This window comes from Taudactylus pleione, unplaced genomic scaffold, assembly GCF_031769625.1.
Source record: "Taudactylus pleione unplaced genomic scaffold, aTauple2 ptg000330l, whole genome shotgun sequence".
In the NCBI taxonomy this organism is placed as follows: Eukaryota; Metazoa; Chordata; class Amphibia; order Anura; family Myobatrachidae; genus Taudactylus; species Taudactylus pleione.
The window spans coordinates 2,268,503-2,286,776 of record NW_028284731.1 but is presented as its reverse complement, the minus strand read 5'-3'; the positions used below and the strand labels follow the sequence as shown (position 1 = coordinate 2,286,776).

Here is an 18,274-nt window from a genome sequence, read left to right as displayed (position 1 = left end):
ACACAGGGTTCCTCTTCTGGGTCTCTCTCGACTGGGGAAGGCCACCAATTCTCAGTGGATGTCCCCTCTCAGGTAAGAGCAGTAAGATTCGTCCTTAGTATAGAGGAAGAGGAGGTGCAGCCTAAATCTAACACTTCGGTCTTTAGGCGTCAGAAGGTGGGAAAGGATGACTTTTCTCAGGCTGAGCAGCTGACTGACCTCATGGCTGAAGCATGGAGTACTCCAGATAGACGTTTCCATGCTACTAGGAAGTTAACATCTCTATACCCATTTTCACCTGGTGAATGTACTAAGTGGGAAGTCCCTCCGACTGTAGATGCTCATGTGACATGGTTGATCAGGAGCTCTACATGACCTAGTCCATCCGCATCCTCATTCAAATATGTTACAGATAGAAAACTTTAAACATGTTTGAAATCAGTTTTCTTATTATCTGGAGATATTACCTGGCCGGCTATGGCCGTAGCCTGGGTGGCCAAGGCTATGGAGGAATGGATTAAAGCACTGGAAGACAGTATGCCACAGGCTACCAGAGAACAACTGTCCTATCTCTCCTAAATGCAAGAAGCGGCTGCTTATGTGAGAGAAGTGCAAGACGTCTGGCTTCTAGAGTATCGACAACTTCGGTTTTTGCTCGCCGAACTCTTTGGTTAAGGTCCTGGAAGGCAGATGCAGGATCCAAGAAAGCTCTCAAATCTTTGCCTTTTGCTGGAAAGATACTGTTTACAAAAGAATTGGGTAACATAGTGGCTTCTTTGGCAGTATCAAAATCTGGCGGATTATCATCTGCGACTACCTCTAAATATAGGCAGTCTCCATTTTGGACCTTTCGCCTGCAAGGAAGGGCAAAGGGACAGTCTTCTTCCAAACAATATAATTCACACAGGAAGGCCAAACCGCAAACCAAGAAACCATGGTCGGTCAGATGTCCAGCTTCCAAGCTGGACGATAAGCCTTCTGCCTGATGGGATGGGCATCCCCTTGGGGGCTCTCAGGGTGGGAGGCCGACTTCTCCAGTTTTCTTACGCCTGACATCAAACAACGGATGCTTGGGTTCGAGAAGTGGTCTCTCAAGGATATGCCTCAAGTTTTTGAGACATACCCCTCAGACGTTTTTTTGTACAGCTCCTCCATCAGACCCGGTCAAGGCCCTGGCCCTCCAAGAGGCTATTCATGCCCTGCTGTGTGCAGAGGTAATAATCCCTGTTCCTTTGGCTCAACAAGGAAGGGGTGGTTGTTCAAATGTATTCTTGATTCAGATGCCAAATGGGTCTCATCGCCCTATTCTGAATCTGAAATCTCTCAACCGGTTTATCCATGTGCCCAAGTTCTGTATGGAAACCCTACGATTAATAATGCTGGCAATGGAGCCTGGGGATTTTATGGTTTCCCTGAACATACAGGATGCGTATCTCACCAAAGGTTTCTTAGGTTTGCTATTTACCAGCAACATTACCAAATTCAGGCTCTGCCTTTGGTCTGTCCACAGCCCCTTGGGTTTTTACCAAGATAATGGCAGTCATGAAGGCTCATCTCAGACGACAAGGAGTCAGGATACTGCCATACTTGGACAGTCTCTTGATATTGGCGTAGTCTCCGTAGGTTTTACAACGTCATCTCCAGCTGACTATTGTCTGTCTACAGGAGCATGGCTGGATAGTCAATTGGGAAAAGTTTTCTCTTTCTCCAACACAACAGATGGTACATCTGGGGGTGCTCCTGGGTTCCCTGGCACAAAGGCTCTTTCTATCGGGGGACAAGATTTCTGCTCTACAATTGCGGGTGTGCAAATTGCTCTGCAATCGAAGAGTTTCAGTTCACTCAGCAATGCAGGTCCTGGGGTCCATGGTATCTACCTTCGACATGGTGGCATATGCCCAGTTCCATTCCAGGCCCCTGCAGCGAAAAATTTTGTCTCAGTGGGACGGTCAGTATCCTCTGTAAGTTCGGCTCTCCCTCTCATGGTGACTCATCTGAACAAGGGTCTCCTATTATGGATCCCAAATTGGGTTCTCCTCACCACAGTCGCAAGTCTTCAGGGATGGGGTGCGGTGACAGCTCAGGAAGGTCACCTGCCGATAAACATTTTGGAGCTTTGCGCAGTGCACAAGGCGCTCATTTTGGCATACTAATAGCTACTGCTTGGCCCAGACAACATTGGTTCACCGATCTGAAATGTCTGTCTATAGACAATCCACTTCCGCTTCCTCTACGGCCAGATTTGTTAGTGCAGGGTCTACATCCACACCTACCTCGTCTGGCTTTGACAGCGTGGCTCTTGAGTCTTCTGCCTTAAAAGCCAAAGGTTTCTCTAATTGTGATTCAGATGATGCTCAGGGCAAGAAAGCCTTCCTCTGCCTGCATCTATTACAGGACTTGGCATTCCTTTTTTTTATTGATGTTCCCACAGAGAGTATGACCCTAAGATCTTCAGGATCTCCCAAGGTCTTGCTTTTCTCCAGGCTGGACTAGACCTCGGTCTTCGCCTGGCTACCTTGAGAGTTCAGGTTTCTGCATTGTCAGTTTGGTTCCAGCGCAGAATTACTCTCCTGCTCTATATTAGAACATGTTTGCAGGGTGTTCTCCACCTTCAACCACTGTTTGTCCCTCTGGTGGCACCGTGGGATTTATGCTTGGTTCTCATGGCGCTGCAGGCTTTTCCCTTTGAGCCCTTGGACTTAGTGGACCTCAAATGGTTGACAGCGAAGACACTTTTTCTCCTCACTATCGCCTCAGCTCGCAGAGTTTCTGATTTGTCCACGCTTGTGTCTCTCTCCATTTTTGATTTTTCACCGGAATAGAGCTGTCCTCCATACACGGGTGGGTTACGTTCCAAAAGTGGTATCCCTTTTGCATATGAATGAAGAAATTGTAGTTATGGCCTTTCAGACTTCAGACCTTTTGGTAGGTGAAGTTTCCCTGGATGTGGTTCGAGTCCTTCGTATATACGTGGGTCGTACCAACTCCATCAGGAAATCAGATGCGCCTTTTGTGTTTTATATGGTTTTCACAAGTGAGGCTGGCCAGTTAACAAGCCGACTCTGGCTCGCTGGCTGCGTTTGACTATTTCTCAGGTTTATACACAGGCTGATCTCCCTGTTCCTAACACGGTGACGCACATTCGACTTGGTGGGACAGTTGTGGGCGTTTAGACATAGCGCCTCTTCGGAACAGTTGACCACATCAAATTTTATACATTTGATACTTTTGCCCTCCAAGGATGCTTCCTTTGGGCAGCGGATTCCCCTCTCTGCTCAGGAGCATCCCCACACTTAAGGGAACTGATTTAGGACATCCCCAAGGTAGTTCTTGTGGACTCTATTGTCCACAGAGTTATGGTAGACTTACCTTTTAACTCTTTTTCTTCTAGATCTTTAGGGTCCACATGACACCCACCCTGACGCACCTGGCCTCAGTTGGGATCTGTTCCTTCTTGTCACAGATTCCCTCATCTTTGTGAGAGTGTCTCTAGTGTAATTTGTACTTCCTTCTCCACTTTCCTTCTCCTGCCATTGAGCTTGTTTACAAACTGAATGCCTGTGGCATGGGGTGGGGTATATATGGAGGAGGACCAGGGCATTCTGGGGGCTAAAGCTTTGACTGTTTGGTGCCTGGATCACTCCAACCACATACCTCAAGGTAGTTCCTGTGGACCCTATGGACCTCGAAGAAAGAGTTAACAAAGGTAAGTCTACCATAACTCCTTATTTTCCTGTATCTGAACAGCTCACTGACCTTATGGATGAGGCATGGGGTAACCCTGACAAAGTTTTTATGTGAATAACATTGTTGTATTCTTTCCTGGCTTCTGTATGTACCAAGTGGGATGTACCTCCGACTGTGGATGTTCATGTGACGCATTTAATCAGAAATGCTACATTGCCTATTCCGTCGGCATCTTCCCTGAAGTATTCCACGGATAAAAAGATCGAAGCATGTCTTAAAACGATCTTTTCATCATCTGGATCTAAACCCATCCAAAGTACTGCTTGGGGCGCCCAAAATCCAGACTTTTCACACATTTCTGCTCATCACGTCAGGAGGCTTTGAGCAGAAGTGGGGGCGGTCGTGGCATTCACACCAGATCGGAGCAAGAATTAAATTGCTCCTACAGGCATCCATTACTAACAGCCTCGATAAAAACAATTTAGTTCCCCCTTTAAATGACATGCTTAAAATTCAGGCTTCAAATTCCTTAAATAAAGCCAGGTACACACTAGACGACTCGCAAACAATGATATGTCGTCAAAGATTTCTCTTGAACTCCCGGACAAACACTCTAGTGCATACACACTGTGCAGTCTAGCAAATGACTTACCAATATATCGTGTGTCGTTAACGACTTCCAAATCGTTAGATCTTTAAGTATATAATGTAACCATATCGCCTGGTCGTTCTGTAGTGCGTAAACACTGCACAATCTACGGGCATCATTTACGAGATTGACAGATCTTCCTGCATGTACAAAAGATCTGAAGATCCGACCAACGTTTGTTGCAGGAGTGCGCATAGTGCGTACACACTTGATTTGTCATTACGATTCGTCAGAATCTGCTAAATCGTTCAAAATATCATCTAGTGTGTAAGGACCTGAAGAGACACTCGGTCAGATTCAGTTCATAGCGATGTCCGGTTATGCACATATTGATCATTTACGGTAGTGACAACGTCACAAGTTTTCCCTCACACTTTTATGGGGTGTGAAGTCTTGATATACCAGCGAGCATGATGTGCTGTTCCAGAATACCAGTGTTGTGTAAATTACAGATATGCAAGTCTTGAGGTTAGTTGTTGTCCCCATAAATGTTTATGGGGCAGCAGCGAGTGGTACAAATAGAACGTACCATGGGAGAGAAGTGGATGACTTCTCCGTAGTTTGCTTCTTCCTAAATTGGCATCCACAGTCTCATCAAAATATGTACTAAAAACCTCCTGTTTATTCCAGAAATGTATATTACTTATTAGTACTCCACAGTTCATTATTTATACAGGTTGAGTCTCCCATATTCAAATATTCCGAAATACGGAATATTTTTAGCATGACTGAAATAGTGAAACCTTTGATTTTTGATGGTTCAATGTACACAAACTTTGTTTAAGGCACAAAGTTATTAAAAATAAAATATAAAATTACCTATAGGCTGTGTGTATAAGGTGTATATGACATATAAATGAATTTCATGTATCTACACAAACTTTGTTTGAGCCACAAAATTATTGAAAATATTGTATAAAATAACCTTCAGGATGTGTATATAAGGTGTATATGAACCATAAATGCATTCTGTGTTTAGATTTGGGCCCTATTCCTAAGACATTTCAAAATGGTATGCAATTATTCCAAAATACGGAATATTCCGATATCCAAAATACCCTTGGTCCCAAGCATTTTGGATATGGGAGACTCAACCTGTACATATTCTAGGATGTCTGAATGTGGTGTATGTATACTAAATGTGCACGTGCAGTTTGCTTTTTTGTCAGCTGCTGTGGGAGCACAATGATGTTAGGTGGTAGTAGTAGTAGTAGCAAGTATTTGTGCAGGCACATGTGCCACTTGCAATGCTGTAGCCCATCATATATAATTGAGTAGTCGGCATCATGCCATTCCAGCAATGTGAATAATTTATGAGGCACCTGTTCTTAGAGTTGGTACTCGTGACATTACTACTTCCCTAGTCTGCCTTTAATAATACATAGACTACCTTTTTCCCTGATAGTATTTATAAAATATTCAGATTTGTGGTGGTTTAATTTGTAGGGCAGGAAGGAACATTGTTTTGTATGATTCATATTCAGTAATATGACAAACACCCACATTCCTTCTACCTGATGTTTCCACTGAAAGTTTTTGGTAGCTGTTGTGCTTAGATTGCAATAGTTTTAGGTTTATGTCATTAGGTGCCTGTTTTTCCAGAAGGCATCAAATCTGGTTGTTTGTACCTCAAACCAAATACAAACTAATGATGCCATCAGACAGTTTGTTGATAATACAAACTATCTGTTAAATCTAATTTGAAGTAAATATAACATTGATTGTCAAATATAACATTGTTGACAAAAAATGTAATGTTAAATTGTAAATATAATAATTTGGAGAAGCATACACTATTACACGCACGTGCACACATACTATTATAGGGATGCAATTACATTTTGACAGAGGGGATTCTGGCAGTCAGAATGGCAGCGCCGGAATCCCGAAGGAAAGTAGCGGGGTTGAAGGGAGGGTTAGAGTTAGGGTTAGGCACTAGGGGGAGGGGAGGAGGAGGCACCTGGGAGGGAGGGTTAGGTTAGGGAGAGGGGGAGGGTTAGGATACTGAATGGCAAAGTGTCTGTATTATAACCCTGTCAGGATGCTGGCATCGGGATTCTTCCCGCTGGGATCTCGAACGCCGGCATCCTGTACCCATCCCCTATTATACACCTGCACACACACTATAAGAGGATGGCACTCTAGAGTACTCTAATCTTAATAGCCTGGTACATGGTAGCCCAACTATTACAATAAATATAATTAAGTCCCAGACACTTGGCACTCGAGGGGACTTCAGGAAGTGATAAAAAGTATTAATTTATCCATATGAGGAATATGTTCTCCTTTTCTCATTTTCTGGAGTAGTGTTTATATATAATTGCTCCTAAGTTCTGCACTCACAACCTAATGAAAGGCCAGGAATGGGGTGCATCACAACTGGAGTCCACACCAGTGGTTGAATTAATAGAAAGGAATCACCAGACTATAAGGCTGGTAATATCCCAAAAAATTTAATGGCTTGCTTGGTACAGGTTATCCATATTTTGGTCCATCCAGACCTTTCTCAAGATGTCCAGCACAACAACATGATACGACAGACCTATATAATTTCAAAAGATGTCATCTTGAACCTCGCTCCTCAATGTTTGTCAGATAGCATTGACATACTTTTTTTTTTTTTTTTTAATGTACGGGTCTATTACTACTTGTTATGTAAAATAAATTGTGTGTATAAAACATACCACAGGAGCATATTTTTTTGTAATTGAGTTCATAGAACGGATTAAAGATCAGAAGAAAAATAAGCAATTAAGCTTAAAAATGTATAACTTTAGTACACAAGCAGACTTGTTCACTATTGAAATTGTATATTTATGTGTGTAGCAGTGTGTATGGGGGCGATTCAGATGTTTGTACCTCCCATGGAAAATACATGGGGGCTACTAAATGGTTTTGCACAACCAGCTAAGAGGCTGCACTTTACATGGATATCTGCTTACACCCTCCTAAGGTGTGAGCAAAAATGAACGGAAAGTGTGGCTTTGGGACTGGTCGCAAGTGCAAGACGCAACTAACTGCAGTGCTCCCAGCACTTAGCACAGGAGAAGTTGTTTAATGCGTCCAATCTCGTATGAGAAAGGGGCTGGTCGCTCATACAATTGAATAGCTCCCGTGCTGTTTAGACGGGAGCTACAGGACGTACAAATACTTTAATTTCCCCATATATTTAAGTATGGACCATATTTTCCAAACCGTTCTCTGTGTAAGATCAGGCCACAGTATGAGGAGGAAAAAAATAGGCATCAGACACATAAGGTATTATAGTAATGTTACATCCCTAGCTGCAGTCACTCATTATCCCAAAGGTACTATAGAGAAGGTCAATAGTATAAATTACAGCTCAGCGTTATACACTTGGTGTATCTGTGACAGAGCCGCAATTTAGAGGACAAATAAGTCTCTTTATGTGAAATAGACAGAGAGCATAATTTTCACTGACATGTCACTAAAAGGTGTACCTTAATGTTTTGTGAATATTGTTTTAAGAAAATAGTAAGCAGTATCTTCGCTAGTTGCCTGCAATATACGTATTTTTACTCCCCTTCACTGCTGTGTTTTTAAGAGTTTGTATCAATAATTGTCAAGTTTTCTTTTTTTTCATAGAAAAAAGCTGTGAGAGCTGGATGTTTTGTTTTTATTGTCTTGTGTTATTTGATACCTATTATGTGATTACTTCAGCTTTATACTAACATCACCTCAATCCTTCCTCTCTAATTTTTTGACATCTAAAAGTAGATGAAGGCTTCTTGTGATCTTTTCTTGGACTCTTTTAAATTGTTAACCCACTGTGTTACTGCCATTTGTCTAGATTGTTTAACAACTACTTTGCTGTTTTATTTGGCTACATGTAGGTGACAAAATTGGAAGCAATTCAGCCACCTGACTGGACTGATCACTTCCAATGTTGCTAGGGCCTGTTTTACCCGGTAATTTGCAGAACAACACTGTTTTTTTTCCCAGTGTGAAAGGGTCAACCCAGGACTTAATTCCCGGGTCTCCAACTCTGTTATTTTGCAGGGTAGTAGACCCGGGAATTAAGTAACGGTTAACCCTTTCACACTGGGGAAAAAACCTGGGCTGTTCTGCAAATTACTGGGTAAAAGTGAATTGCCCGGGATTTTCATTTTCCTGTGTGAAAAGAGGTATCAGACAGAAAATGGCAAAAAACCTGGCATGCAAAATGCCGGGTAAAAGCCGGGTTTTTTGCCATTTTCTGTCTGAAAGTGGTATTAGTGTGGTTAGTGTGCACAAAGACATGCTGCTATAGGAGACTGGAATATCATTATCAACCTGAGAATGATCTTATGGATTTTGATTTGATAGGTATTATGCAATCCACATGCTGCAGATATTGGGCCTTTTGCCCGGCATCTAAAGGCCCCCCCATACATCAGCAATCAATTGTGGCAATTCTGCAATTTGCAGATGATTGTATAAAAAAAATCTGCAATGTATGTGCTTCAAATATCGCAGATGGCAACCAAAATGTGATTGGAATTGGTAAAAATCAGATTGTCCAACATGTTGCATTTCTCAGATGGATTGGGGCTGTAGATTGCTAGTGTATGGACATGATCAGCAGATTTGCAGACCGTTACTAGTAAAATGATGGGCCTTTCAAGATTGTCAGATCTGTGTTTGCTGAAAATGATCTGCAAATCACTGAAAAAGATTTGTAATGTATGGGTGCAGATTGCTAGATTGGGAGATCAGGCAATAAATCTTCAAATTGTTCAATTGTGGTTTTCAGATTGCTGATGTATGGGGGCTGTAAGTTTATATGACCAGCAATATATAACTGTGGAAAATCCCCAATATTTTCCTTCTATATTTACAAATGCACAGCTTTTATGCTGGGCATACACGGCCAGATAAAATGTCTGTCAGACCGACAGACATTTTATCTGGCAGCCTGCCAGCTGCAGATGTCGCCGGCATACACTGTGAGATTTCTCTCGCAGTGTATCAGCCCGACATCCGCACTCCGCCCCCGGAGGAGGAGACATTTCCCTGTTCCTTCCATAGGAAGGAACACAGGAAATGTCTGTCTGCCAGCCGCGGCTGGGCATACACTGCTAGATGCGGCCGACAGTTTACCGGTAAATATCGCATGGGTCGGGCATGCTTGACAATCCGGCATGCCCGACCGAGCAATATTTAACCCTCGGTCGCCCCCCCACATGCTACAATTATCGGGGCGATCCGCCGATATCAGGCGGATCGCCCCGATAATTGTAGCGTGTATGGCCAGCTTTAGCAATGAGCTATATTAGAAGGAAAGATAACCACATCATGTAGATTACAGTGGTCTGCTAATAAGAGGTCTTTGACAGGTCTTTAAATAATATAGATCCTATAAATGTGTATGTGTATGAGCAGGCAGCTCAGGAATCTGTAGCCAGTGATGTCTGTCACCCAGTGGAATAGTATGCTCAATTGACAAGCATGCAGGCATTTAAAGCAGTAGCTGTGACAGATTTGATGCGGCAGCAAGAAAAAAAATCCCCACAAGGGGCTTATACGATGGTTGTCATTTACAGAAGTGTTAAAGCAAAGCAGCAAGACTCTTAATGACCTCCTTATCCACTTTACAAACACGATCAGCCCTTCACTCCGAAAAAAACCTCTTGAGGTACATACTTCATTGAAAAATCCAAGCCCATATAGAGAATGAGCTGCTGGTGGTGCTACATTTGGTTTTTATTGGATATTCTCCTATGTAGGTTGTATTTTTTTGGTCAGTGACAAGTGCTAGTGTGTAGTGTCTGTAGATTAAGTATTTATATTTGTATGTATGAATTTTTTTTGCAGGTGCATATATTTGTGTGTTTGTTTATACAGGTTGAGTCTCCCATATCCAAAATACTTGGGACCAGGGGTATTTTGGATAATGGAATTTTCCCTATTTTGGAATATTTGCATTTAATAATGAAATATCTTGGGAATGGGACCCAAATATACACACAGAATGCATTTATGTGTGACATACACCTTATACACACATCCTGCAGGAAATTTTATATAATATTTTCAATAATTTTGTGGCTCAAACAAAGTTTGTGTACAGAAATGAAATTAATTTATGTTTCATATACACCCTATACACACAGCCTGTAGGTGATTTTATACAATATTTTTAATAATTTGTGCCTTAGACAAATTTTGTGTACATTGGACCATCAACAATCAAAGGTTTCATTATCTCAGTCATGCTAAAAAAAAAATCCGTATTTCGGAATATTCGGATATGGGAGACTCAACCTGTATAGTTACAGTTGGTTTGTTATATTGCTTTGATATGTTTATATTAGTAGGATAAATAACAATGTTAGCTACAATTTGTGCCTATACACAGTTGTGAGATACTAGCTTTGCTACAAATTTTTTTTTTCTTTTCAATTGTTTGCAATGCGATTCTGTTACATGAACAGTTGACATTGTAAATGTAAATTCTCCAACCACTCCTCCACAGGAATACTACTTCATTTCTGTACTGTTTGTTCTCTATGTAGATCTTTTTTCGAGTGTGTATGTGTGTGTGTGTGTGTGTGTGTGTGTGTGTGTGTGTGTGTGTGTGTGTGTGTATAAAATATATATAATTTATTTCAATTACAATAAGGATGGAACTTTTACTGTGTTGTGTTTACAGATTACATGGTCAAAAGCTAACTCGCGTGCATTGACTTGAGGTAAACCAAGTGAACAAACCTACAGTAAATTTAGCTTAACGAAAAAATAATAATTTGAAGAACTATGTTTTATCACGTTCTTTAATTTGGCACCATAGCAGCAGATTTGCATCAAGTGTTACATGATTGTGCAGGTTTTGGAATGAGTATTATTCCAAACAAGATATATAGTTAATTGACCATATAAATATGTATACATATCACGCATATAATGAATAAATATACAATATTTGAGTATCACTTTAGAGTATTTCAGGGTGCAAGAGGTAGGTGGTATACACCTGGCTTTATGTCTCTGTTCGTATACAGTCCATAGGTTGCATAAATTCTGTGGGTTCATGTATGAAGCCATACATACATAGAATACTGTACCATGAAAATATGTTTTTAAAAGCATTTGCGATGGACAATAGAAGGTCCAGCCTCATCATACTCCTGCTTGCTGATCCACATCTGCTGGAAGGTGGAGAGTGAAGCCAGGATGGAACCTCCAATCCAGACAGAGTATTTTCGCTCAGGTGGAGCAATGATTTTAATCTTCATTGTGCTGGGGGCTAGGGCAGTAATCTCTTTCTGCATGCGGTCAGCGATACCTGGGTACATAGTGGTTCCACCTGAGAGAACGTTGTTGGCGTAGAGATCTTTGCGAATGTCAATGTCGCACTTCATGATGCTATTGTAGGTGGTCTCATGAATACCAGCAGACTCCATACCAATGAAGGAAGGTTGGAAAAGGGTCTCTGGACAACGGAAGCGTTCATTACCAATAGTAATGACTTGACCATCTGGCAACTCGTAGCTTTTTTCCAGAGAAGAGGATGATGCAGCAGTGGCCATCTCATTTTCAAAGTCCAAGGCAACATAGCACAACTTCTCTTTAATGTCACGCACAATTTCCCTTTCAGCTGTAGTGACAAAGGAATAGCCACGCTCTGTAAGGATTTTCATTAGGTAATCAGTAAGGTCGCGGCCTGCCAGGTCTAGACGCATAATAGCATGGGGCAAGGCATAACCTTCATAGATGGGGACATTGTGGGTGACACCATCTCCGGAGTCGAGCACAATACCAGTAGTACGACCAGAAGCATAGAGGGACAGCACGGCCTGAATTGCAACATACATGGCAGGAACATTGAATGTCTCAAACATGATTTGTGTCATCTTTTCCCTGTTTGCTTTTGGATTTAGTGGAGCCTCAGTAAGCAGAGTGGGGTGCTCTTCAGGGGCCACACGCAGCTCATTGTAGAAGGTATGATGCCAGATTTTCTCCATGTCATCCCAGTTAGTGATGATTCCGTGCTCAATGGGATATTTCAAAGTGAGGATACCTCTCTTGCTCTGTGCTTCATCTCCTACGTATGAGTCCTTCTGTCCCATTCCTACCATGACACCTTGGTGGCGTGGGCGGCCCACAATAGATGGGAATACAGCTCTGGGTGCATCGTCTCCTGCAAATCCGGCTTTCACTAAGCCAGAGCCATTGTCGCAGACCAAAGCTGTGGTCTCTTCGTCGTCACACATGATTGAATGGAGCAGGAACCTTGTCAACTGAAAAGCCAAATGCTGTATGCAGCAGCTGCAACTCCAAACTGTGGGAGCTAAGGCTTTTTATATTAATTTCCAGCCCCTTTTCTCTTATAGTTCCTTTCCCTAGTTTAGGAATGCTTTGGGTGTCCCCCATCTGCCTTCCCATATTAGGCACTGTCGTGAACACCCTTTCTACCCACCCTGGATTACTCTCTGTTTGGGAGTGTCTTGTCTCTGTGCCCTGTGTAGCCATAAATGGTCCCCAGAATCGCACAGCCCTCAGAGCCTGGAAAGCTGTGAGTGACAGTGACATATTCCTGGAGGACAGCTGAAGAGGGATAATCTATATTGCTATCTGAAACAAATGAAGTGGCACTGTTCTGAAAATTAGCTTGTGCCCCTTTTGCCCATTAATGGACATGTTCTTTTCAGACTTTGAGATATGTAAGCAATTAATAGGTTTGAACATTTTCACAAAATTAAGGCTTACAAAGCCCCATTGGTAAGTCTAACTGCAAATCTGTTTTGCTTGTAATATTAAATAAATATCTCCTTAGTTATTGATATTTTAAAATAGTCTTGTTAGATATATGAAGTTTTTTCTGCATTCATAACTGTCCTTATTTGCTCCATACAGTTATTTTGCACAAACTGTATCAAAGCGCATTACCTAGTCTAGCTTTGCAGTGTGGAGTTGTCCTAGTTATGTCCTTTGATGTAAATTACATGCATTACCTGAAATGAAATGAAAAAGGGTTTTCTCTTTTTAAATGTATGGATGTGTGTATTTTCCAGTTTCCCTGTCTCGTTTTCTTCACAAATGCTCACTCCTGGGTCATTGTCTCGAATATATAATACTCACTTTGTCTTATGAGTTTTTGTGCTCTAAGGGAGATATTCAATATTTTTTTTTTGCTCCCGATCTCCCGTCTAAAGTGACGGGTGCGATATACAATTGTTACTTTTATGAGCATGTCACGCACAAATGAACTGGATTTAGAGGCGGAAAGCGGCCAAACCGATCTAAACTATTGGATGCTTCTGAAAATGCAGTTTGGGCTCCCAAGAGCTGGACTTCTCACACATTTCTGAACGCCACCTCAAAGGGGTGCGAGGAGAAATGATGAGCGCATGTGCACTCGCATACGATCGGCTCATTAATTGAATAGCTACGTCGGACGCCCAAAAAACGATTTAATCCCCCCCATGGGAGTATTTTTTTTTATTTTTTATTTTTTTTTTTCCAAAATGTTTTTATTGAAGTCAACAAATACACTCTGGTACACAAGTAAATATGACAAGAAACAATGACATAATTATATGCCATGGGAGTATTTTAATTAGTGCCTTGGTCCACGAGGTGCTGGCGTTCTGATTATTTTTTGGCACCTCACTACCTGCAGCGTCACACATTGTTTCCTTGCACCCCACAGAGTTGTACAGAAAAATCTGAGATGTTGGGATTCTGCAATAAGTGGTGTTGTGCACAAGTGTACGTCACCACTAATTTAATTGCCTTCTAAAGTTGTTTCTCTGTATATAATGAATGTAAATGCATTTGAATAATTGGTAGTGTCTCTCCGTAACATTGGAGTGGCAGTAAGTCTGTTTTCTTGTAGCTTTGATGTCTTCATCTGCACTAGTAGTATCAAATTAGCCACAATCACAGAATGTTTAAGTTTTGTATAAATGTAGTGTAGTGTGCTGTGTGACTAATGTACATATTATTTTTTACTAAAACCCATGTAGGTCTTGTCTTGCAGTAAAGTAGCATCAGTAATCTAGTGTTCACTGTAGGGCTGGAGTGGACAGGGTGTCTGTAGATAAAAAGGGCACTATTGCAAGTGCCTGAAAAGGTGGCGTGGTCACTTGAATATGGGGTGTCCTTAAGACATGCACCCTTTTCATTACTGTAGGGGGTGTGTCCAGCGCTCAGATGCTGGACAGCCCCAAAGCTCTCCCTGCAGTGTGAACAGATGCCTTGTGCATGCGCATGGCATCTAGTCACCCGATGGTAATTGTTTCACCGCGACTTTTCCCCATGCGGGTGGGGGCGGCACCCGGTCTGCTGTTTCAGTGGGCCGCCGCCATAAAGGCAGGGTGCATTTTAGCATTTTCAAATCTGCCAGGGTGTGGCACTCCACTAAAACAGCCTAGTGGGAACACGAAGTATTATATCCAAAGATCCATCAAACCCCTATTTTACATCTCCCTGATTTTAAATGTAATTTGATGGTTCCCTTGTTCCTACATTCTAATGGACTGGTTTCCCATAAGTTCCTAATTCCACATTTCACACTACTGGTACTGAACTTTTAAAAGAGGAATTCATTTGTTTAGTCCTGCCGCAGCTCCAGTCTAAAGTGACCGGGAGCAATTCATTATTTGTGCCGCTCGCGCACATTATTTCTGCTCGCACCTTTCAGAGGTGAAGAGCAGAAATCCACCTGAAGTTGGGCTTTTAGACGCCCAAACTCGTCACCCTCAGTAATTTGCACTGGTTTAGCTGCTTTACTCAGCTAATTCTGGTGCATTTGGGCTTGACATGACATGTAAAAAAGATGCCTGTGGCACTCACGGCCATTGGCAAAACAATTAAATATCGCCCGTCGGGTACCCAAAAACAATTCTAGTCCCCAAATAGAGTGCTGCACAGAAGTTGTTTTTTTCGTATTACATATTACTGAAAGTGTTAATTAAAAATGTCATATTTTCTTGTGTTACCGAATGTTTTCAGTAAAATAGGTCACTCGTATTTCAGTAATGTAGATGTTCCAAATTTTTGGACATGCCGCGCATACAGCTCTGGAAATGTTTGGTTACTTTACGTTAAATAATAATTTTTTTTTTTTAATTTCCCGCAAGTGAAAAAATGTTAACATTTTATTGCACATATGTGTTGTTCCACAGAAAGTATGTAATGTAGACATCTTACTCATTGGGGAAAAACTGTAACAATACAACAATGGCCAATTGTAGATAACCTAATTTGTGTGATTTTGACTTTGGAAAGTTTTTGTAGTATTTTTAGACCCCAGTTCCCCTTAATTGTAAATGATCACAGTTTTTATTGTCCATTGGCAAACATAAAATGTTTAATTTGACTTTATGGGGGCGGCTGTCAGTGATGTGCATTTGACGGAGCAATCAATTGTTGCTTTGAGGTGTCAAGCAGAAATGTGCAATAAGTCCATGGTCTGGGTGCCACTTGGGCACCCTAACCAGAACTATAGACAGATTTAGCCGTTTTACGTGGATAAACCCTGTCTAATTAGGTGCGACAAGCGCGATAATTAATGGGCGTACAAAAACAATTGCTACATAGGGTGCCCATTAATTATCGCAGCTAAAAAAAAAGCAATTGATTTGCCCTGTTTTCCTTTAATGTATGGAATGAGTCTCTTTGAAAAGTTGCATTAGTAGGGGTGGGTATTAAGCGGTCCCCCAGCTGTTGCAGAACTACAAATACCAGCATGACTTGCCACTGTTTTGCGATTTGGCCATGCTAAAACTGTTGCAATGCATGCTGGAATTTGTAGTTTAATAACAGCTGGAGGGCCGCTTATTGCCCACCCCTGATATAAAGGGAACTCTGCACCACGTTTTCCATTTACTAATTAGCCTTAATTTTACATTGAGAGTTAAACTGCGTCACTGCTCTCTGCCCCTACACTTGGTTGAACATTTAATAAGACCACTAAATCTGTACATGTGAAAATGAAGCATGCTTGTTATTGTTGATAACGATATCGTTGAACGATCTCCCGGGTGTGCTGGATTAACAATCATCCAGCACACCACCAACGACGGCTAGCGCGTTGATCGCGGGTCCCTATAGTAACCTGGTCGATATCGACCAGGTTGGCCTGCATGCATGATTGATAAACGATATCTTTATCAACCATACGTTGGTGGGTTATCGTGCATTTTAACCGTGTGTACGCACCATATCAGTAGGTAATGATCTAGGTGTAAATGTAGTGTCAAGTGATCATTTAGTGTTTTTATGTAGAAACTTGTTTACAGGCTTTTAACTTGCGTCAGACAGTATTTGGCTAAGGTTTGAGCCAGTGAAGGTGTCTGGAAGCTTTTGTTTCTCGTAGTAGTGAAGATATTAAGTGATTATCCCATGTCTTCATATCAGGGAAGTGACAGAAATAGGTTGGAATTTGTGAGGAGTGGGCGGGCAGGCGACAGGCATCAAGCCAAAGAGAAATTCCTAAAAAGACAATGCATGGCTCTTATGTTGTGCAGCTGTTCTGACGCCTGGCAGCCCACTCCCAGACCACCGTACCGTGGCTCTCATTCTGTATTTCACGCACATGTAGCTTATTTAATATCCCTGTCTGTGTTTTTCCTTAGTCCTTTAATTTTACCCAGAATTTTCACTTATTTGCTATTGATACTAAGAATATTGTTACAATATGGGATTAGAGCTCCCTTTTAAAGGTGTGCATCCACTACCCGACTATGGAAAGACAGTACAATTACGACATCGTAATCGTACAGTTGTTCCTGATCCCCTTGTAGTGCCTGCACTGAATGATATGTCTTTTAGTGTAGGCATCCTCCCTCATCCCTGAACATGGCCAATCTGTCATTATCGACAGACTGACCGGCATGTTCAGGCGATGATGGATGTCGGAAATGACCAGCGGAGCGCGCATCGCTGGTCGTTTCCGACATTATAGTGCACGATTTGTGCACAATTAATGAGCGATTGAACGATTACAATGTCGTGTAAAGTAAGATGAGTTTTACAAATGCTAGATTAGAGACTAGAATTGTTTTCACGTTTACGGAAGAATGAATATATTGATGGTATATTATTTTATTTTACAATGCAAGACCATTTTTTACATTGCTAGATGAACATTATGTGCTGACCATTATATTTATTTACACACACACACACACACACACACACACACACACACACACACACACACACACACACACACACACACACACACACACACACACACACACACACACACCATCCCCCCCCACTGAGCAGTTTTCTCCTGTAGTCTCATGTCAGAGGTATTTCGTGTTCAAACTTATCATCTGCGTCCCCGCTTTTCGCCCTATTTAATTCCAAGCCATGCGAAACGGCAAGTGGCGAAGTCAGAACAGGTGGAAAGTGCTAGCATATTTAAATGTTTCTAAAGTGAAGTTTTAATCCTAAAAACACCTGACCCATCCTTGCAGACCCCCAAAAAGTCTATTTTGCTAGTTTTCATGCTTGTACCCCCACATTTTACTTTTTCGCCCCCAAAATGAAAGTACTTTTTTGGGTGTTAAGTTTTTATTTTGGATTTATTGACACAGTTGTCCTTTGGGGGCTGTCCCAAGAGTTCTGAGTGGTTTCCCCGCCTTTGCACCCCAAAATAAAAATGTTGCACTTCTTTTCTCCTACTATTCAGAGGCAAATCTTTTTCGCCTATTACATTGCACTGACTTTCTGTGTACTTGAAAAGCTGCTGGAATTGAATACGGAGATAAGTTTCCTCCTTCGCGGATCTTGGCTTTTCGCTTCTAATTGAATACGGCCCATAGTTTGACTTTTTGCATGTTTTTTTTTTATTTTAACTTTATATGCATCCTAACTTTACTGCTTGGTCTTATCCTATAAAAATAATTTTTTCAAATTTTCTTTGATTGTATTTTTTAACAGCTACACTAAAATACAAGCTACGGTTTTCTGTTGTACGATGTCATTAGATCAAGCATATTCCTT

At 41.6% G+C, this 18,274-nt stretch overlaps 2 protein-coding genes across 2 annotated transcripts in view; one reads left to right on the top strand and one right to left on the bottom strand.

The window, feature by feature from the left end:
• Window positions 1-18,274, top strand: part of MED13L (mediator complex subunit 13L) — a 284,295-nt gene that overhangs the window by 84,487 nt on the left and 181,534 nt on the right. The gene's annotated exons all lie outside the window — the stretch shown is intronic.
• LOC148509171 (actin, alpha cardiac muscle 1) lies at window positions 10,517-12,610 on the bottom strand. The gene has a single exon (XM_088443476.1). It carries the CDS (start codon window positions 12,526-12,528, stop codon window positions 11,395-11,397), a length of 1,134 nt encoding a protein of 377 aa, XP_088299602.1. The 5' UTR covers window positions 12,529-12,610; the 3' UTR covers window positions 10,517-11,394.